This window comes from Sinohyriopsis cumingii, chromosome 15 (assembly GCF_028554795.1).
Source record: "Sinohyriopsis cumingii isolate HCF-2022 chromosome 15, ASM2855479v2, whole genome shotgun sequence".
Lineage (NCBI taxonomy): Eukaryota > Metazoa > Mollusca > Bivalvia > Unionida > Unionidae > Sinohyriopsis > Sinohyriopsis cumingii.
In genome coordinates, this window is record NC_142975.1 from 66,468,020 (window position 1) to 66,491,822 (window position 23,803).

General features: G+C 34.5%; 1 protein-coding gene across 3 annotated transcripts in view; it reads left to right on the plus strand.

Moving 5' to 3' along the window:
• LOC149781977 (uncharacterized) overlaps positions 1 to 23,803 on the plus strand; it is a 93,963-nt gene that overhangs the window by 26,942 nt on the left and 43,218 nt on the right. For all 3 annotated transcript variants that reach the window (XM_089936161.1, XM_089936162.1, XM_089936160.1), the window contains 7 exons: positions 179 to 390; positions 3,700 to 3,823; positions 6,346 to 6,505; positions 11,551 to 11,608; positions 13,996 to 14,071; positions 18,700 to 18,810; positions 19,737 to 19,880. In XM_089936161.1, the coding sequence (XP_089792287.1) occupies positions 179 to 390; positions 3,700 to 3,823; positions 6,346 to 6,505; positions 11,551 to 11,608; positions 13,996 to 14,071; positions 18,700 to 18,810; positions 19,737 to 19,880 (885 nt within the window). The remainder of the gene's footprint in view (positions 1 to 178; positions 391 to 3,699; positions 3,824 to 6,345; positions 6,506 to 11,550; positions 11,609 to 13,995; positions 14,072 to 18,699; positions 18,811 to 19,736; positions 19,881 to 23,803) is intronic.

Genomic DNA, 23,803 nt, shown 5'->3' on the forward strand with positions numbered 1-23,803 from the left:
TTTTTAATTATAGATTAAAAATGGGATTTATTTTCTTTTCATTTTGAGTTAATTTCTACGTCCACTTTAGAAAAGAACAGTGTCAGACTCAGTAGAAAAATATTCTAAGTGATGATCAGAGGTACAAATACCTTTTTATATTTATATTAAGTACTCTTATTCTTTACTTAACTGACAGGATGAGGCATTTGCCCTGTGGATTGAGGGTTGGGGAAAGCTGTATCCAGAGGGCTCAGAGTCAAGGGACATAATCCAGAACATACATGACAACTACTACTTGGTGAACCTTGTGGACAATGAGTTCCCCAAGATGACTTGCCTTTGGGAGATTATTGAAAGGATGCTAAAACTTGCTGGGGAAATGACGATCAAAGAGGAGGAAAATAAGATGTAAATAGTAATGACTGGAGTAGCTTCAGATCTCAGTTGATATGAAATGTTGCCATTTAATTTAGAGTGCTTTCTTTTCACCATCCTTTAAACCATGGTGATGAAGAGATGGCAGTTTAATAAAGGTAAAGTTTTAGTCTGCAGAGCTAGCTTCCTTTTACCTGTTTTAATTTTTGTCAACCTTGTGCTAGCAAATGATGCATTATACAGTAGCTGCAGCAGCTGTAGCATCTTCTTTAAGTTTTGTGATGGTTTTTGTTCATCAGATGTGTGATATTTAAAAATTCTTCTTTGTTTGGAAAAGAATCCATTACCAGAACAAGAAAGTCTTTAGTTTATAAACTTTCTTCAGAAGCTTAAAGAACTCAAAACTATCATGTATATCTGGCACACTATTGTCAGCTTTATTGAATAATGTCCCTCTCTGGAAAACCTGTATGAAGAAAATTTGTAAAGGTATGCAGGTTATGCCACTTTTTATCTTGAGTTTTACTTTAATACATTTAATATAAACTAATTTATTTTGCCAATAATTAGGCATTGATGGAATTTTATAGTATTTCTCATGAAAATCATAGGATGATTCGCACTCTTACAAAAAGTAATAACACATGCCTGACACATTCATATATGCTAGTAAATGACTAAAACATGATATGTTTTTGTTTGGGTTGTTTTGGGGGTTTTAATTCATTTGGTCACTGCATTGGCATATAAGTGACAGGTGTCAAAGATGTGATGAAATATGCTTTTCTAAAGATAAATTTCCAGGATGAAATTAATTTTTTCAAGGTTCACATATGACCATTACTGAATGGAATTAAAGAACATTTTAGATTATAAAATGTGCATTTTCTAAATCTAAAGATGTTTCTCTTTCAAGGCTCTCCAAAACATATATGTCAGAAAAGGTGATCATGTACAAAACTACAAAATGTATCACATGAAACAAGTTTGATTATATTCCTATAAATTGGCATGTAAAGTCATTTAATGTATAGAATAAAAATTCTAACTTTATTTTGCTGACCTGCATTATGTTGCTAAGTGGGAACAACATAATGACAGACCTGCCAATTCTTACAGTTTTGATGCAAGTCTTATGAAAATTATCCTTAAAATATGAATTTACATCATACTAGCAAAAACTATGGAAAAATGACTGTTGCCGAAAAATCCGGATAATTGGTTCATCTGTGTTCTATTTCAAACCGGGTTTCATCTTAGATATAGTGAAATTAGTCAGGGAACCAGACTAACTTTACAGCAGCACCCCAGACGCTTGAAACCACACCTATTTGTTCATGCGAAGCATCTGCATGATCAAGCTGTTGATTGTAGAATATTTTTAAAATGGCATCCAGAAAGTGATGCATTAATACGAAAGGGAAAATAAGCTTCTAGAAAAGTGTTAATAATCAACACAGAAGAATAAAAAGGATTATTTAGATTCTTGTGAATAAAAGTTGGAAAGGACACAATTACGCTTATTGGACATGCCAATTTGAGTATATCTCGTGGCAGTAAATGTGATTGCCTTCATGTGAAATGGAAAAGAATTTCCAAAAATTATGTAAAGTTGAGAAATAGCAACAAGCCATTGAGCTGCATAGCTCTTGGAACTAGAGTTTGTGCAACTGTACCAGTGGTAAATAAAGTATGTGTACTTTACAAACTTTTCAGTTGAACATAATGTTTATCGTTGATACATCAAACTTTTAATTACATTTTCCAGCTTTACAATAGCAGTTATTGATATTTTGTTACACCTTACTGAAAAATGGTCAATCTTACGGAAAACAATCACCTGCCTTACCAAGACGGACTCGTCAGGGTTGGCAGATCTGTAATAGAATAAACTCTGACATTATTTTGACTTGATAAACATGGACTGTGACCAGCATGGACTCGAACCAGATGTCACATCATGTACCATCATACTAGGGTCTATATGCTCTCCACTTTAAATCACAAAAAAAGCCAAAAGAGTAGACTCTTTCCCTCAACTGTGTTATATGACACTTGTGCAAATATACCCAACCAAAAGGGAAATGCGCAGTTATCTTTTTCCAGACTGAGGTAATCACATAGTGAATGTATTTGACCTCTGCCTTTCTGTCAGTTATGTTGTCTTGCCATATTTGCTTTGGATCTTACCAACATTTTGTTCATTTGTAATGTACCTTTGTACCATAGTGCAAAGTTGACTATTTCTTTTTTTGTAGGGTATATAATGGTATATAATGGTTCATTTTGCTGGTGATATAGGAAAAGTTTCATTTTCTTAGGTTGTAAACTTGCACCTTTGAAAATAAATTGTAACAGTAATTTTGATTTTCTTTAAGACCCAATAATAAAAAATGTATTCATTCATTTTACTAACTACATTTAAGCTTACCATGCTTTCTTTTATGGAGATAAAACCAGTACATGTCATCAGTATAAAACAGTTTTGAAATCTTTAACTCTCTATTTCTGCAATTGTTCAGAATTAGCTTCTTTTTTTATTTATAAAGTGTTCTCATTTAGTTTCTGCCAACACATTTTCCATTTACACTGGTTATTGGTGCTCACAAATCATCACATCACACCTTCGTCTGCATGGATTCAAGTCTTGGGCTCAGCTGATGTGGGTAATATGAGAAAGCTTGCCCGTACCTTCTCATTTGTCAGTGGTGTTTACTGCGGTTTTCCTTGGTTCTTCCTCCATCAGGTTTCATTTGAAAGTCTAGATAGACACTCCACTCAGTTGGAAAAGGGTAATCAGTTGGGTTTTTGTTTGTTTGTTTATTGTATATTGGCACGATGGTATTCAAATTTTATCTTTTTTTAACAGAAGTGTTTTATTTGTATGCAGTAATCTCGCATGCACTTGTAAGTTCATACGCTTATGAAAAAAATGCCTGCTGAAAAAATTAAATTATTTTTTGGGAACATTCATTCACTATTTGTATTCATATTCAACTGAATAGTTATTCATATTTGGCCGTATAGTTAAAACCACTATTTGGCACAGCCCTAATATATATATATATATATATATATATATATATATATATATATGAGAGAGAGAGAGAGAGAGAAGATGACTGACTTTAACTGCAGTTTTAATATGTTCAGAGTGGCAAAATATCAGACACACTTGAGCCTCTTTGTTTTATATTTACTGGCATAAAATGACTTCTAGTTTATAATTGGCGTTAAACCCTACAACAACAACAACAACTTCTAGTTTATAAAATCCACTCCAGCTGTTTCAATAAAATCATGTTTGACCTTATTTTAGTATTATGATATCTTATTCTTTAGAATGCAAAGTTTGATGAAGCATCAAAACGTCAAGGGGAACATTGCCCATTCCAAACAGGGTGTGGACTTTGAGGAGAAACTCGACATCCTGATTGATTCAAATGATCAGTTACTTGAAAGAGTGGTATGTATTGTGCTAAGTTTACTTTCTTAACCCCACCTCCACCAGTTGCGAATATATATATGTATTTTTACAGCAACACACAGTATATCATCTAGGCAAGACAACTCTCTCTCTCTCTCTCTCTCTCTATACATACATACATGTGTGTGTGTGTGTATATATCCGTTGTTTTCACGTGATGTCACAAAACATTTGTACTTCCATATCTGCCATTCTGAGTCCCTAGCTTCTCAAACGGGCACCTAAGATAAGAACACCTAATTACTAAGGCATGTCTCATTTTGTGTGTAATAATATAAAATTACATCACATTCGGTTGTGCCTGTCAACCAGACACTTTGAGAAATTGCTATTATACATGAACCATATAATCAATATGCATTAAACTTTCAGCTCCACACCCCCTCCCTCTCCCTGTTTTCTTCCAGACATTGTTAGACTCATTTGAAAATTGTTAATTTTTTTTGTTCTTTTGTTTGACCACATGTTTCAAACCCTTACAGAGTATTAGTAGGATAATTAGGCATGGCCTTTTCAAGTCTTTGCACCCCAACCCTTACTTTGATGGAAAGTTGAGGTCATTTGAAGATATTGGTTAAATTTTTAAATAAAATTAATGTTTTTGTGTATAGTCATTGGTCCCTAAATCTAGAGAGGGATACCTACCATACACTGCTCTCCCTTGATAACTTGTGCCCGGATAACTCATGAATCTACTTATAATGCTGGGGCAGGTGTGGATCCCATTTTTTAAAGTATACAATGCCAAAACCCTTATTTGTTGAACATGAAGAAAATTGTGATACAAATTGAATAAGGAGACCCTGATATATTGCTCAATTTATAATCGATAACGTTGGCTAGTGTTCGGAAGTTTGAAACAACATCATGAAATTCTCAACTTATATTATGAAGTCCCATATTTTGTTACATTTTCTTTTTAAAAATATTAAATTCTCAGTACACTGTAAATAACAATCATTGATAAAATTTTGCTTAGTGATATTGTGACTATTGCATACCTGTGGCAACACTTTAAAAAATAAATAGCAATGAAAGTTGTGTTTTAGACACATTTTAATTCGGTTTAGATGTCATAAAGACATGTCTTCTTGTATTCAGACATGAAGAATGTCAACCTGCCATCACAGCTGGGTCCACAGGTGTTTCTGTGAGAACCTAATTAACAGCTGATTGTTTTGATATCCAGTTTGCAGATGTATTTGTTGCATTGTTACACTCCAGTTAAAAACAAACCTGCTTTGTATTATCACATTAATTACTCTTTTGATTCAAATCAAATAAAGGGAATAAAATAGAAATTAAAAGGCATGGAAATCCTACATGTGTAAGAGCTAGTGGTCACAGTTATGTGACAGGTCAACTCATTTCAATTGACCAGTCAAACACTGTTATAAATATGATTATGTAAGTAACAATTAAATTACCTTAAATTATCCAGGTCATTCACAGATTTTGGTAAGATAGCGAGCCAATCAAGCAAAAGGAGTACCTGGTGAATTCCATGCTTTGTTTGATAGATATGGATTGTTATGGAGGTGTGAGTTCAAAGTTTGTAGCGTATTTAAAATTCATGAATTGGCACTCAAGATGTGCTCAAGGATGAGCAGAAGTTTCACTTGCTTGCATTGAAATCACAGCATTATTATTTCACTAATAAAACAGTTTTACCAAATTCAGTTTAACTGAGTGTGATGATTTTTTAAAAAAAATGAAACAAATGTCTGCTTTATAAACAAAAGGAATCTTGTTTTATTGTGCACAAAGCAGTGATTATTTAATATCAAAGTTTTGCAGGTAGACAATGTGACACACATTTATGGATGTTTCAAAACCTGTCAGATATATTTGTATACATCTTTGTCACCTCAGTTTACTGTATGGAAGCAACACCTACTCATAGTCGTCATTTCCTAAAATTGTCTAGACTGTGACAGAGAAATTCATAAAACTGTAAGGACGATGAAGGAGAAATTCATAAAACTGTCTAGACTATGACAGAGAAATTCATAAAAGTGTAAGGACGATGAAAGAGAAATTCATAAAACTGTCTAGTCTGTGACAGAGAAATTCATAAAACTGTAAAGACGATGAAAGAGAAATTCATAAAACTGTCTAGACTGTGACAGAGAAATTCATAAAACTGTAAAGACCATGAAAGAGAAATTCATAAAACTGTCTAGTCTGTGTCAGAGAAGTTCATTAAACCGTCAAGAATGAGAAACTTTAAGTATCATAAAATTTTATACTTGCATGAAATTTTAACTTCTACTGATTTTGCTTACATGGGACTTTGATATTTAAAAACTGGATTTTGAGTAAAAGTGAATTTTATACTCGGAAAGAATGTGATGAAATTTAGGACTGGTGTTTTATTTCATTTTGAAGTCCATTCAGTGACAACACTAATATTGTAAAGAGAACTGAATTTAAGTTGTGAGGAATTGTTGTAAATTTTGTTAACGCTAAGATTCGATTGTAAATTTAACCTGGTGTTTCAGAGTCCAGGAAGTCAGGGGACTAGTAGTTCCAGTTACCGTCTTCTGGCAGCCAGGTATACGCAACGACCACAGCTGAAATTCAAAGATAAAGTAAACAACAGTAACCAACCATTTGTACCCATTATCAAGTACAAGCCACATGCATTACAGCCTTTGCAAGGTGAGAATAGTGTTTTGTATAAAGGAATACATACTAATTTGTAGGTATGTTCATTTCTATTATCCCCATCCTTTATCGACTAGCTGAATCTATGGAATGGCATGTTACCTGTCATCTGTCAGCACAAGTTTGTTATTGTTCATCCTTTTATGGTGCTTACAGGATTGCCATAAAAGTTCACACACATATTCATCGCAGGATGAAGTTGATCCAAAATGAAAATGGTCTGCTCAGACAATCATTGCAGGCGTCTTGAAAATCTTATTGTTACTCTACCGGGACAGATGGTTACCGTATTTACCGCATATGTTGGGACATGATAAATTAATTATTTTTTTTTCCTGTCCCAGAACTTATGGTGAAATATTTTTTTCACTTTGGTCATATGTCCCAAGACTTATGAAATGAAATAAATTGGTATTGCATTTGTGCTCCCCCCCGCAACTGCACGTCGCAATAAAATAGATAAATAAAACGCTTAATTGATAATAAAAAGAAAGAAACTAACCTTGTGTTGTTATCATTTATTCCTGTTTTCAACATGAGCATTAAAGAATAAAACATTTCCACGAAATCCGTATAAATAGCGTAGGCTTCCATACTGTAACGTGTATCATTTATGTCCGATACCACACACCATGTTGTTCATTGACATGAACACTGAGAAACAATTGTGTGTGGTTGTGCTCAAAGGTTTGAACATGTTATCCGACTGAAAACTGGAGCCAACAAAATCGCATACAAGAAGGAAATAGTCAACTGAAATCTTGAAGACGCCATTCACGCATGACACGGTGTTGGGTGCAAAATAATCAAGATTGAATTATGTCCAGGTCTACTGTATGACAATATCTCGCAGAAAAAAAGCATCATTTGAAAACACATTCGCTTGAGTTCAAGTGACAATCTTTTCACCAGCTAGGGTTACATAATTATCCTTACGATAACAAGCACACATAAGCCCTGGTGGTGAATAAACACGACTGGCAGCAAGCAGTTAACTCCTTCTTTGAACCTACCGACAGGACATCAAAGACAGAAGGTTATTTTTTTAACAAAGCAGGCGATCTCAGAAGCCGACCCCGGTTACTTTATTTTGTAAAGGATATCAATACAAAGGTTATTTTATTGCAAAGCAAGCCGACATCGGAAGTTGACTATGGATTCTGTGAAGTGAGCCGATGTTTTTTTTTTTTTGAATGTACAAAGACGGCCAAGATATGGAAGCATACTTGAGTTCCTTTTCAACAGTATTCACGGGAATTTTGAAAATAAACTGAAACAATGGAACAAATTTTAAAGTGACACAATATAGTGCTTTGTGCACAGATGCCGATGACCCAGCGTCACCCAGAATATTTGGAGAAATAAAATCATGTGATGAATTTGTTAAGGCCAGAAGAGAACTATACTGTATGCCAGTTATCTCGTAAATAAAAATCATTATTTTAAAACACATTCACTTGAGTGCAAATGGCAATCTTTTCGCCGGCGTGGGTTACATAAATATCATTAATATTTACCCGCAGACATCAGTGCACCTTTGTATTAATTATTACTAAAGATGCCAAGCACATATAAGCCCTGGTGGTAAATAAAAACAACTGGCAGCCAGCAGTAAACTTCTTTGAACTTGCCAACAGGACATCAAAGACAAAGTTTATTTTTATTACAAAGCAAGCAGACGTTGGAAGCCGACTTTGGACTCGGAAGCCGAATTTTTTTAAAGGATATCAATACAAAGGTTATTTTATTGCAAAGCAAGCTGACCTCAGATGCCAACTACTGGATTCTTTTAAGTGTGCCGATTTATTTTTTTTAGCTTTGAATATACAAAGACGGCCGAGATATGGAAGCTAACTTTGGTTCCTTTTCAACAGTATTCACAAAAAGTTTGACAATAAAGTAAAACAATGGAACACTTTTTAAAGTTGCACAATATAGTGCTTCGTGCGCGAACATTGATGACCCAGCATCATCCAGAAGATTTGGAGAAAATAAAATCACGTGATGAATTCGTGATGGCCAGAAGAGAAACAGATCATTTCGCCGACAATATGATCATTAACATGGATGAAACTCTAGTGTACTTTGATCGCATTCCTGGATGGACTGACGATAAGATGGGCATCAAAAGTGTGAGAATTATTAAGACTAGTGCAGATTTGAAAAAAATCTTCCTTTTGTTCTTGCAGTTTCCACTTCAGGTGGTGTGTTGCCTCCAACAATTTTTCACGGTATGAGAAAGTTAAAAAAGTAATTATGTACCAAAATAATAGACCGTACGTGTACAGGAGAAGTGTTGTGTTGATGAGATGCTGCTGCAGAGGATTAAAGAGTTTTATCTCAAGTACATTTTTATATTTAAAAAATAAAATTTAAGTTGGATTGAAATTTCCGACATGTAATTTTCGAATGATTTAAAAGGTGTCCCACAACTTACGACTCGAAAAAAACGATGTGTCCCAGAACATACAGTGCACAAAAAATTACTTTTAAATTTAATTTATGGTGTCCCAACAAATACGGTGTCCCAACATATGCGGTATATCAAAACGTGTTTTTTATTTAAATACTTATGACTTTTGGTTGATCCTAAATGAAAATTAAAATGGTGCTGATCTTGCATCTAATATGGCTGCCACATAAACCAGCTTGAAAATTTTTATTTCTACTTCTCCTGAATGGGAAGTCATATTGACAAGAGGTTTTCACTATAAGACTTTTTGTTTTGTCTAGTTGTTACTAAATGCAAATGGTACCAATATGACATCCAGTATGGCTACCTACTTCAAAATCTTATTTCTGCTCCTCCTTAATGGAAATTTACAGCAACATGGGGTTTTCACCAGGAGGCTTATTATAGTGTTGATTTGGTTAAATGTAAATTACATTCATTACATAAAAAATGACAGCCATTTTGAAAACTTTTTATCGCTACTCCTGAATGGATGTTTATGTAGTTTTCCCATAAAGATTTCTTGTGGTATCTAGTTGGTCTTTAATGAAAAGGGTGCTGATCTTTCATCCAGTATTGCCACCATAATAGTCATCTTGATAATCTAATTGATTTTTGTCCTGAATGGATGGCCCTATCACGATGGGGTTTTCACCAAAAGATTCCTTGTAATGTCAGGTTGGACTTGAATGAAAATAGTGCATATCTTTTATCCAGTATTGTTTCCATGGTGAACATCTTGAAAATCATGTTATTGCTTATAAATATCAGAGATAGTTTCAACACTCCTCATTTGAAAAGAAGAAATGGCCTCTCTTGGATTCCTTGAAATTCTATTTGGCCAGTAGAGCTTTTTGCGATGGAAACACATTTTCATAAATATTTGACTGATTTTGATGTAGGGACAATGTGGGATGATCTGCTTGCTGCAGTATTCTTGTTCATTTGCTTATATTACAGTTTGGATAAATTTCACCTTGTACAAGTTTCATACAGTTGATATGAATATACTACCTTTGCAAGCTACTATCAGTCCACATGGTCTTTTTCCTTTTGGCTTGGAAGGATTTCATCAATCCAAGTCTGTGGCATGCTATATACTTTCAGTTACTAAGAATAGTTTATGTTTCTTATAATAGAGCACTTTCTAAATTTAGCTTTTATGACCTTTTGACCTTGAAAGTCAGTATATGTTGAGTGGATTTTAATTATAAACCCAAGAGGAATTAACAAGTGGTTACCTCCCTTGATTTAGTTTGATAGCCTCTGTATCTTTTTTTCAAACAATACTGAAACCTTTCAGTAGAAAATGCTCATCAGAGTTAAGTTTTTAAATATTTTGCTGAAAATATTTATGAATTTGTTTTTGTCAGTTTTCTCTTAAGAGCTAAGGACTAGAAAAGACTTAATTTTTTAATTCAAATTATAGTCCTACTTACTTGTATCAACATTGCTTATGTTGACAAACCGCCTATGGTCTTTTGTTACTGTCAGATTTGTCATGCTTATGTCAACAGTGAGGTAAAACTGTCTATGTCAGCAGAAGCCCTAGGTCTCAACATGAACAAATCCTTTGTTTTCTGATTGTTTATGTTGGCAAGCTGCCAGTGCCAACCCATACTTCATTCTACAAATATGTGATGTTACTGCCTTGTTGTGTTTTTTTGGCAACTTCATTATTTCCTGCACTTGTCATCAAAGCAAGCTGGCTAAAATCTTCAATAAAAATAATGCACCCTTCATCAAAGGAAGTCATAATTGTATGTATTACTATGTATGCATATTCTGGAATTCTTGCATGTTTTACAAGTTCTACATGTGCTTAGTTAAGTCTTTTTTTTGTTGAAAATGTCATAAGATATTTTGCAGTCATCTGTCATGAACATTATTACTGCCATTTCAAAAGAATTCAAAACTTGTTGCTATTTTTTTGTTTCCATATGAATAGCATCATCACCATGGTAACCTCTGTAATATGTCTATGTCTGTTGCCTCACTCAGATAAAAATCAACCAAAGTCCAATCTAATTAGTATGTAAATAATAACTTTATAGCCATATGCTACTGACAACAATGAATATTTTTGTGAATTGTTTAGTTATATGTTGGTTAAGAGTGTGCTATAGATCAAACAAGGACTATCATTTTTTTGTACTTATTTTCTAACAATGTGACTGATACATGAATTTTTTTAACATGTGACCTGAACTCCAGTGCATGGATTTTTCATATACTTTTAGTTGATGCATTATGGGGCTTATAACAAATGCATGATGTCAGTATACAAGTGTATTTCACACACTAGTTTTGTCTTAACTTAATCAAAATTTCTATTGTTTCTTTTCTCAAAGCGTAAATCCCACTCACTGAGAACATACATGTCACAGGTGACAGATAAATTTCTTAAAATATCATGTAGCTTGAGATTAAAACATGAAGATTTACTACTGTAGAACTTGTTTATGATTAGTAAGTTAATATTTTGGCCTAATTATATGAAACAAATCTTTGAAAGACTGCTGATGGCTTCACTCAGTTTAGTTGTGAGAATGCGGTAATCCTGGGTTCTTTATTGTTGTCATTTCAGAGAGCTTGAGATTGCCAGAGAATGTGGGCCCTGATGACATTAGTAAGGCTGACTTTATGTAAGGTTTTTTTCTCACCACTTTTTTAATAAAAGAAGCAGAAACACTGAATTTTGTAGTCATAATGGTGCAAAAGTGATCTGCCTAAATAGACTGTTCATAGTATAAAGCTGTTTGATATGTTTATTCATTGATTAATTACCATGAAATAATTCTTTTGGTCCTGCCATGAGATGTAGAATCTCCATAGTAAACACTTCTTCTGTCTGTCATTATGTGTCAGTCTATTCCTGTAATCAACACTTCTTCTGTCTGTCATTATGTGTCAGTCTATTCCTGTAATCAACACTTCTTCTGTCTGTCATTATGTGTCAGTCTATTCCTGTAATCAACAAAGCCCAGCAGCCTTTACATATAAATGATGCCATTTGGTAGGTAGACATAGATATACATTTTGAAAGTTTTGTATTTGTAAGTCCAGTTTTGAGTTCAGACTCTTTTCTGTGACTTTTATATCTTCCCTACTGCAGATCCATGTAACCAGCTTAATTCAGGAACCATTCAACATATTTTTGATGCAGTTTGGTTGACTCATGAACTGAGATCTGCCTTGTATGGGTTTTTCTCATCAACTCATTGTTTAGATCACATTATGGCCCTTACAAATTGCTTTCACATATTTATGTGGGATGATGCTTATAACCAGCATGAACATTGAATCACAGACCCAATTGTGGCTTTTATGGGTTTTGTCTTGTCCTTGCCATTTTGGATAGAGTTATGTCCCTTGACAGTTAACCTCGTGTCTTTGCAGTGGATTTTGCTTGTAACTGGTGGTAACTCAAGAATCATTCCACATGTTCTGATAAAATTTAAAATGAACGTTGTCTGAAAGGTCTTGCCTGGGTTTAGTCTCATCAATTGACATGTAGAGAGAGTTATGATCCTTGTTTGGAATAATCTTGTCTTCAGATGGAAACCAGATGTTGCTTGAAGTCAGAATAGCTCAAGAACATTCAACATATCTAACTGAATAAGGTAAAAACATTGTTTATTAGCCAAAGAAGTGTATATTATGTCCCTAGACCTAAAATGCATAATATAAAGTTTGTCTTGTCTGCACAGTAGTGGACAGAGTTATGGCCCTTATCAATCAACTTTTTATATTCAAATGGGATATTATTTATAATCAGCAAAACCATTCAGCATATTCTAATGCAGTTTGACGTGAATGTTTTATAGACTTGTGTCTCATACACTCAAATCCAGACAGAGTTATTGTCCTTGTTAATTAGCTTATATCTTTATCTTAAGATGGCATGTTGCTTGTATGGATGAGACCTTGCAGGAGTTGAATTCCACATCATCATTTAGAGAAGTTATCGCTCCTGAATGCCCATCTTCTCATTGTGTTTTCACAACACAAGTTCTTATTTCTAATCCCCTGTGTAGCTTATAGACAGCAGGTCCCTTTGCATTGCAGCCATTGCTAATAGTTCTAGTTTCCATCAGAATCGATTTTATAAAATTAACATTTTAGTTAGTATTTGAATTCTTAGATTTTGAATGGGATCCTAATTTTATTTTAAATTATTGGTTTTTAGCAAGTGCAAAACTGATGCATAAATAATGACCCCCTCCCCTCCACAAACACACACAAAATGATGAGTTTGGAAAATCCATTTTAAGATCCAACAACAAACAGTTATGACTTTTTGCTTGGTAGTTTTTTCAGTATATTTTTTTTTACAGAAAACAGATTTTACAAATAAGTAAACTGTACATTTTCTATCAGACATATGTTTTACAGATAAAAGTATGTGTACATTTTCTGCCATATTTGAATGTATCTTTTTTGGATTATTGTTAGAAATCGCATTTGGAGCAAGAAATGAACAGTAATGCTAAGATATGAAAATTAGTAACCCATGTGATGAAATTAACATGCAGCTGCCAACCTATATATGTTAATGGAAGAAAACTAAAATTTCCATACATGGTGTTCAAGGCGATTGTTGGATGTTTAACACAGTGATCGCTTTTGATGTCCATCCATCAATCCACCTGTGTGCAAGTCCATCCACATCCTAGCTTTTCGTCCATTTTTAAATGTTTTTGTACTTTATTAATTTGTTTAGTTATCAGGTACAGTTGGCCACAGAATTATGTCACTTGGTATCTGGATACATTTTAATGTCTATAGTACCACTTTACCAATTCTCAGAGGCAGGATCAACATGCAGCCCATGGCCAGTTTCTTGTTTTGTACCTTTTAAGTGATTGAGTAGCAGTATTTATTAAGAAGCAAGGTTACCAGATATAAATGTATCAGAGTTAACTATCCTTTTTAGTGAAAATTTTCTTTAAAACTTTGTTATCAGTCTGTTTTATGTACAGCCTTTTTTTTAATTCAGTATTAGTAAACTATGGGTTTGTTTTTGTTTCAGCTATCCACATCCATATCAGTATGAAATAGACAACTTGAAACTGGACCAACATCAACTCACAGCTACAGAACCCATGGTTTGTGCAAAAGCAGTGTTGCACCTTAGTAAACCCTGAAAACATCTTCCTACCCCAAAATGACACTGTTCCCCTAAATTGAACAAATTCCCATATCTTGATGACTGTAGGGTGACAGAGGTAAATAAAATGTCCCCTCAGCAACTCAACCAATGTGCAGCTGTAAAAGTGATGACCTTACATTTATTATGGTGCCACAACCATCAGACATTTATCTTTTGTACTATGAATTCACTTTTGTGTTCATCAGTTTTGCATTCTTTTAAAAACAATAAAACTGATAGATATGTCTATCTGATATTGCAGTTATGGCAAAGATATGATGAATATGTCTCTGTTAGAAATTGCAATTATGGCAAAGATATGGATATGCCTCTGTCAGATACTGCAATTATGGCAAAGATATGGATATGCCTGTCAGATACTGCAATTATGACAAAGATATGGTTATGCCCATGTCAGATACTGCAATTATGGCAAAGATATGGATATGCCCATGTCAGATACTGCAATTATGGCAAAGATATGGATATGCCTCTGTCAGATACTGCAATTATGGCAAAGATATGGATATGCCTGTCAGATACTGCAATTATGACAAAGATATGGTTATGCCCATTCAGATACTGCAATTATGGCAAAGATCTGGATATGCCCATGTCAGATACTGCAATTATGGCAAAGATATGATGGATATAGCTCTGTCAGATACCATAATTATAGCAAAGATATGATGGATATGTCTCTAATTTTTTGCGATTATGGCAAGGACATGATGGCTATGCTTCTGTTAGATATTGCACGTATAGCAGAGACATGATGGCTATGCCTCTGTTAGATATTGCACATATAGCAGAGACATGATGGATATGCCTCAGTTATTTTGCAATTATGGCAAAGACATGATGGATACAGCTTTGTCAGATACTGCAATTATGGCAAGGACATGATGGATATGCCTCTGTCAGATATTGCAATTATGGCAAAGATACGATGGATATGCCTCTAATATTTTGCAGTCATGGCAAAGATATAATGGATATGCCGATGGTAGATATTACAAGTATGGCAAAGACATGATGGATATGCCTCTGCCAGATATTGCAATTATGTCATTTTGCAAGGGATAGTTAAATGTTTGGTTTGCAGCAACCATGAATGCACAAAAAGTGGAACCCATTGAAAAATAGAGAATTAAATGTACACTTAAGGTATTTTTAGTGTGTTTTTCATTGCATGTACAGATATCATGTGGAAAGAGTACACAGTTGTGAATGCTTGAAAGACATTTACCGACTCGGTAAGGTTGTTGAACTTTTTTTACTTTGGTTTCATTGCATAAGGAAGAATATCAATTTTACCAACAGAAATCATAGTTCTAGGAATAACAGGGAGTTTATTTTTATTCATGGGGTATCATAGTTATCGGAATATCTGGGACTTAACTGTTATTCATTGGGTATCATAATTCTAGGAATAACAGGGACTGCTAGTATTCATGGTGCGTCATATTAGAAGGAATAAGTAGAACTTTACTAGTATTCATTGGGTATCATAATCCTAGGAATAAAATAGAGTTTACTGTTCTTGGGGTATCATAATTCTAGGAATAACTGGGACTTTACTATTAGGTATCATAGTTTTGTGAATAACGGATTTTGCTATTATTCATTGGTATCATAGTTCTGTGAATAACAAAGACTTTACTTTTATTCATTGGTATCATAGTTCTGTGAATAACAGAAACTATTATTCATGGGGTATCCATTTTTGCATATCTTGTGATTTTATGTTTATCTAGAATTTCAAGACCTTACCTTTCTTCTTTCAATCACCAATGCAAGTTTGAGCAAAAAGTCAGCATTTTGTAGCACCCAGCACCCAATAAATCATTACCCAATGAAATCACAGTATAAGATAGTTTTGCATGTATGTGTCTATTTGTAATTTGGTGCTGTGTAAATGAGACCAAAAATAAAACTGTATTGGTTGTATTGTGAAACTCTACAACAGCAAGTCAGGTGATCTGAAAAGTCTGGCCCAGAATGCAATCTGTTTCATTTTAATGGCATGATTAAATAGTTTTCAGGAATTGTAATAAATGAATTATCAAGAATAAGTGGGAAGAATAGGGATTTTTTTATACTGTAGTTGGACTCTCATTTGCCTAGTATTTAGATCATAGTAATGTCAACTTTGACAGAACCACCTGATAAAGCTTGAAGAAAAGCACAGTAGAATGTGTCTAAGGAACTCATTTTAATAATTATTCCACCAGTTTGGAATGTAGGGTGGGGATGGCTGTCTCTGTGCCCATTTGTCTGTCCGTCTGATTTTGTACATTCTAGAGCATAATTCTACAACAATTCAAGGTATTTCAGCCAAACTTGGTGCACTTTTCATGAAAGTTTCATAGAGGTGTTTTGATATTTAGAATTTTCCGCATTCAGTATTTGTATGACCATGGAGACATAGTGTAGCATAAATAACATGTAAACTGATGGCATTTTTACAATAAATAGTATAAAAATTTAGACATCTGGACCATTCATTACTTTCAGATCTAGTCTTTTCTGTAAGCAGGGGACTTTACATAACTCTTATTGTTTAATATTTCTAATTTTAAATGATTCATGCAAACCCCTATATACCTTCTTAATTTTATGCATAAAGAAGATACTATATTACTTGTCTTGAATGTTACTTGTATCAATCAACCATCTTGCCTGACTGACTATACTTATTCCCATAAACCAAATATTGTTGAAATAAACATCCAGAAATCATATGCCCATCCTAAGGGACCATTCTTTTCTGATCACAGATTGGCTTCATGAGATGTGTTTTTTATTTTCTCTTTGCCCCCTTCTTTTCATGGAAATATTTAATAAGTTGGTTCTCTCTATCCTTCCATTGGCCATCTGTCATAGTTTTGTTTCAGCACGGCGACTCCCTTGATTAATTTTGCATTTCAGCTAGATTTGGTATACTGCTTGTAACGGTAGAGATCTTTTCTGAGCTTGATGGTTGGCTTTCAGCATCACTATTTACTGGAGTTGTAGCCCCTGCTTGTTAGACCCACCCACTTTTGTTTCTGCACTATGACGCCCTTGATCATTATTGCTATTAAAAATGTGTTATTAAGGTTGAGTTTGGTGAGACCTTTGAGTTGATTTGTCTGCATACTACATAGTTGTATAGCAGAGTTGTGGCCCCTTATTATCAGTTCCACACACTGTCTTATTAGCACGATAATTCACTTGATTATTTTTGCATTTAATTTTTTTATATACCTTGAGGTGATAATTCTGCTAAACAATAATGCAGAACACTAATAACCAAGCTTAGCTATGCTCCCTCAGTATAAAGCTACTGATTGTTGGATCCACCTGCTCTGCTATCTGTACAATAAGTTCATTACCTCCTATTACATATCAACCAAATTTGCCATTCAGTTTCACATTGATGAGGATTTGAATAAGTCAGATTATCAACCTGATGTCTCATTGTTTAATGAAGTTTTGGCTACCTGATTGTCAGACACAAGTACGGTTTTGTCTGTGCAATAATAACCTTAATTAATGTTGAATTTCAACTCAGTTTTTATAGGCAGGTTGATATCAATATGACCTCAGCTGAGTTCATTTGATTATGCTCTTTGTGATTATTTAATGGATTTATAACCCTGGATTATGAGACCCACCCACTTTAATTTTCACACAGTGACTTATTGATTTATGAATCACATTCATTTCTGCACAATAAAAATAATTCAGTTTTGGCCAAGCATGGTGTGCAGATTATTCAGCTTGATAGTGATGAGACCTTAGCAGAGTTCATTTGTCAGCAATCTGCATCATTGAGCAGAGTTATGGCCCCTAATTGTCCAACCCACCCACTTTCATGCTTACACAAGAACAGCCTTATTGGATTTAAAGGAAATTTAGTACACAGCTTGACATTAATGAGACCTCTTGTAGCATCTTTTAGTTGACTTATGACCTGTACTTGTTGGAATTTCCAACTTTTCTGCACAGTAACTTCCTTGATTCTTATTGAAGTTCAACCAAATTTATTATGTAACTTTATGCTGATGACATCTGGTTGCATTTGATTTTTAGTGTCTTATCTGCTTCATCAGTTTGTCAAGTTAAGGCCTTTGATTGTTGGACCCATCCACCCACCTTTACTTCCACACAGAAATTCCTTTCATTATTACTGGATTTTTAGTCAAAAGAACATTAAAGTTAGTTTGATATCAATAAGACATCCATTGGTTTGATTATTAGCTTTCTACATCATTATTATGTTGGGTTATGGCCACTGAATGTTTGACCCACATATTTTGCTTCAGCGCAGTAATTCTTTTATTCATGCTTTAATTTCAGGCAAAGTTTGTATGCAACATTGTTTCAATGACTCAGTGTTTTTCATCATTAGTGTTTTCCTTTACCAATGTTCTTTAGTTCTTTTACTGTTTCACCATTAACACCTTGACCTTTCCTCCACAAAATTGCACTCTACTTCAGCAAAAAGTAGGTACATCAGTACCTGAAATTTCCTTGTTAATGATTATTTTGACTAATGTCTTATTGTAAAGGTTTTTTTCTTCCATTTTCTACCGACAGAATCCTCTCCCTCTGAATGAGACACCGCTGTCTATGATCAGCACCAAAGCAGACCTTGACAAGTTAGTGGAACAGCTTAAATTGGAGAAAGAAGTTGCTGTGGATCTGGAGGTAAATGACCAAGAAAAAAAATCCAACAAAAAACAATGATCAAAATAAAGGTGTAATTCCTCAAATCACAACTGTATACTTGAAATATTCAGTAATATAATCGTTTTGTTATGAGTAAGTTAATCTAAATCTGTGTTGTAAACTGTTTCAGTGAGATCATGTTTAATTTAAGATGCCAGTCTTCACTGATTTTGTAAGTCCATATATGTGACTGTTTGTTGTCAACTATACATTTGTTCAAGTTCTTTCTGTTTTAAAGGGCAGTGTTTCTTGTTTGCATAATGGGATTAATGTTAGACTTGCCCGCCAAAGTGAATATGCTTTGAGAGGAAAAGCTGATACGGTCAATGATTTGGGGCACAGTGATGGGGTTTAATAGGAGGGTCCACTAATTAAAGTGGTGGCGATGGGTATTATTGGTTCAAGCTTTCATATTTAGCTGTTGTTTCTTCGGAAAACGTCTAATAGGACATTGCAGAGATGTTGCCTTATGGCATTGACTATTGCTGGGGATTTATTAGATGAAAGGACAAGGTCATAATTGGTCATCAGACCTTGCAAGCAAGCAGGTTCATAAGTGTACAAGGAACATTTGTGTTGGTAACAGATCAAAGGGTCAGTGTCAGGTCTTTTCAGTAGTTTAATATTTTTTCATCAAATGTTTCATTGCAAAGAAGTTGTAATATCCAATCTTTCCATGGGCAGATTGATGTTAGATTGTGTACACAAGTTTACAAAAGGAAATGGAACAGCTCTTGGAGTGGAATGTTATAAATGTTACAGATGAAAGTCATGGCTTATTTTTGGAGGGATGAGCAGAAATTAAGATAAACTTCCTGTGTTAAGTAAGTAATGTAGTCATAATTTTTCATTGTTGACCTTCAACAAGCATGCTTTTAGTAGTGTCTGCCTTTGTATTTTTCCAGCATCACTCCTACAGAACGTACCTGGGGATAACCTGCTTGATACAAATTTCTACAAGGAAACAAGACTTCCTGATTGATGCTCTTGAGTTACGCAGCGACCTTCATGTCCTGAATGAGATTTTCGCTGATCCAAAAATAGTAAAGGTAAGGCTTGTTAAGTAGGACATTTGTCTGATTTAGTTTATCCTTCAATTATTTTGCTTCTTATACAAAAGAAACCTAGTATAACTGTAATGTAGATGTATCATTCAGTTAAACACATTTTAGTATCCATTATTATCAGTGGACTGTGATTTTAGTTTTTTGTTGGGTATTAGTTTTGGGAGATGTTTTGGATGAATTTAAAGACCAGTTGAACAATGCTCTTTTTGTTGAAACAGTAAAGATCTCTTTTCTGTTTCACTAATATAAGTTCTAATTGCATTGTCTTTATTTTGCACGACTGCAAAAATTTATACCTTCAGAAAATAAATGATGAATTTATGGTATGTGTGTTTCTGAAGAATAAAATTGAGAAAATATCAAAGCCTGCCTGCAAAATAAATATCAGGAGCATTACATATAATGCTTGACAATTTCAGATAATTATTCTTGAACTGTTAACTATTGTCCATAAGTCAGTATTGGCAACAAGCCAATAATGTGCGACCAACACGACCGAGGTCTGTTAGAAAAATGATGTGGTTTAGGATTCCTACTTGGTAGCCAGTAGTAATAATTGAAGGATGTATTATAATTTCAGAGTTTTTATTAGGAGCTAATTTTCAGCAAACAATACCTGCCAACTTCACCTTTTAATCCAGGCTAATTTTGAATTGTTTAGTATCATTTATTGGTAGGGATCATAGATATAGGTCAGAATTAACTATTAACTAAGAATTACCCAGCTTTGGATAAAAATATGGAAGACCCAGCAATATATGTTCTTTTGGCTTGTGTTTGCAGCTATTCAGGCAAACATTGTTTAAGCAGTGATTATACCTGAGATAGCCAGCCAAGACAAAATGCTAGCTAGTACATGGATAGTATAGTTATAATACCCAGGTTCAGTTCCCAGCTCTGATAGGATGATTGGTTGCTCATTTAAGAATGATGACAATCTCCATGGAAGACTGGTAATATTCCCCAGATTCCCTGGCCCAAATTTCATCAGTACAAGTCGAGACATAAGACACTTGATTGGTCAGTTTGAAGTTGGATTTAAATTTCAACTAATCATATTGCTTGATTCATAACCCAAGTTTGAGTCCAGACTTATGTTCTGTTGGATGAAGTCCATATCTGGTTTCCTCCACTTGAAAGACCACTCAATTCAACATCTTGAACTGTCAAGAGTACAAGACCTCATAGGACATTCAAAATTATTTGTATGCATCCATGATATGCAGATTCTTTTTGTACTAAATATGAATTCATTGTATCTATTCTTGTACCTAATGTGTTTCATTGTACAATAAAACATGCTTTAAGTGGTCTTTGTACAGTAAAACATGCTTTAAATGGTTGGTGTACAGTAAAACATGCTCTAAATTGTCTGTGTACAGTAAAACATGCTTTAAGTAGTCATTGTACAGTAAAACATGCTTTAAGTGGTCTGTATACAGTAAAACATGCTTTAAGTGGTATGTGTACAGTAAAACTGCTGTAAGTGGTGTGTGTACAGTAAAACATCCTCGAAGTGGTCTGTGTACATTAAAACATGCTCTAAGTGGTCTCTGTACAGTAAAGCATGCTCTAAGTGGTCTGTGTACAGTAAAACATGCTTTAAGTAGTCATTGTACAGTAAAACATGCTTTAAGTGGTCTGTATACAGTAAAACATGCTATAAGTGGTCTGTGTACAGTAAAACATGCTCTGAGTGGTCTTTGTACAGTAAAACATGCTCTAAGTGGTCTGTGTACAGTAAAACATGCTTTAAGTAGTCATTGTACAGTAAAACATGCTTTAAGTGATCTGTATACAGTAAAACATGCTCGAAGTGATCTGTGTACATTAAAACATGCTCTAAGTGGTCTTTGTACAGTAAAACATGCTCTAAGTGGTCTGTGTACAGTAAAACATGCTCAAAATGGTCTTTATAGAGCAAAAAATGCTCTAAATGGTCTGTCTACAGTAAAATGTGCTCTAAGCCATCTTTGTACAGTAAAATGTGCTTTAAGTGGTCTGTGTACAGCAAAACATGATTTAAGTGAGTTGTGTCCAGTAAAACATGCTGTAAGTGGTCTGTGTACAATAAAACATGCTCTAAGTGGTCTTTGTATAACAAAACATGCTCTAAGTGGTCTGTGTACAGCAAAATGTACTCTAAGTGGTCTGTGTACAGCAAAACATGCTTTAAGTGATCTATGTACAGTAAAACATGCTTTAAGTGGTCTGTGTACAGTAAAATGTGGTCTAAGTGGTCTGTGTATAACAAAACATGCTTTAAGTGGTCTGTGTACAGTAAAACATGCTTTAAGTGGTCTGTGTATAGTAAAACATGCTTTAAGTGGTCTTTGTACAGTAAAATGGGCTTTAAGTTGTCTGTAAGTAAAACATGCTCTAAGTGGTCTGTGTACAGCAAAACATGCTCGAAATGGTCTGTGTACGTTAAAATATGCTCTAAGTGGTCTTTGTACAGTAAAACATGCTGTAAGTGGTCTGTGTAAAGTAAAACATGCTGTAAGTGGTCTGTGTACAGTAAAACATGCTGTAAGTGGTCCGTGTATAGCAAAACATGCTCTAAGTGGTCCGTGTACAGTAAAATGTGCTCTAAGTGGTCTGTGTACAGCAAAACATGCTTTAAGTGATCTATGTACAGTAAAACATGCTTTAAGTGGTGTGTGTGCAGTAAAATGTGCTCTAAGTGGCCTGTGTATAGCAAAACATGCTTTAAGTGGTTTATGTACAGTAAAACATGCTTTAACACATTAACCCCTAGTGACGACTTAATGGGGCAGGAGGTAGTAGCCTACTGCTGAGCTCTGTAGCGTCATGGTCATGCATGATATACCAAAGTGGGTGGTATTATAGAAAGGTTGACAGATGTAGCTCTACAATGATACCAAATAATCTGGAATATCTAGTTGCACTAGAAACTACAGATTTAAAAACAACTAATTTTTTGGACCCGACTTTTTCTAAGGAAAAATTTCGCCCATGGTTAGAATCCGACTTTGTGTCTGGATTTTAGACTTTTTGGTCTCAGATCTAAGGCAAACCAGTTTGAACTGCAAACAGACAGATGAGCCTTTGCAAAAAGTAGGATAAGATGGGCATTTGGAATAAAGAGTGGTCTCCATACAAAAATAATGGGTCCGTTTAGCAAAAAAAAAGAACTCCAACTTTTACCCTTATGCTCATGCGCGAGTCAAATAGCCAATGAAAAACAATGTTTCTAACACAACTAGGCAGTATGCTATTGAAAGATAACTGGGGATTAGGTGTTTTCAGATTTATTCAGAAATAGCTTTCAAAATGTGTTTCCTACTCGATTTTCAGGCGAAAATGACAAAAAGCTCCAGGGGTTAACGTGTTAAACTGCATTATGATGACATCACCAAATTTGAATATTCCTTGCGTATTTAATCACTTGTGCATTGACATTGCACATAAATTGAAAATTTAGCAGTTCTTGACGATTTGTAAAAAAAAAAATCCTTGTTAACGCGTTAACCCCTAGCGACGACTTAATGGGGCTGGAGGTAGTAGCCTACTGCCGATCTCTGTAGTGTCATGGTCATGCATGATATACTAAAGTGGGTGGTATTATAGAAAGGTTGACAGATGTAGCTCTACAATGATACCAAATAATCTGGAATATCTAGTTGCACTACAAAATACAGATTTAAAAAAACACATTTTTTTGGACCCGACTTTTTTCTACCGAAAATTCACCCATGGTCAGAATCCGACTTTGTGTCTGGATTTTAGACTTTTTGGTCTCAGATCTAAGGCAAACTGGTATGAATTGCAAACAGACAGATGAGCCTTTGCAAAAAGTAGGATAAGATAGGCATTTGGAATAAAGAGTGGTCTCCATACAAAAATAATGGCTCCGTTTAGCAAAAAAAAAAAAAAGAACTCCA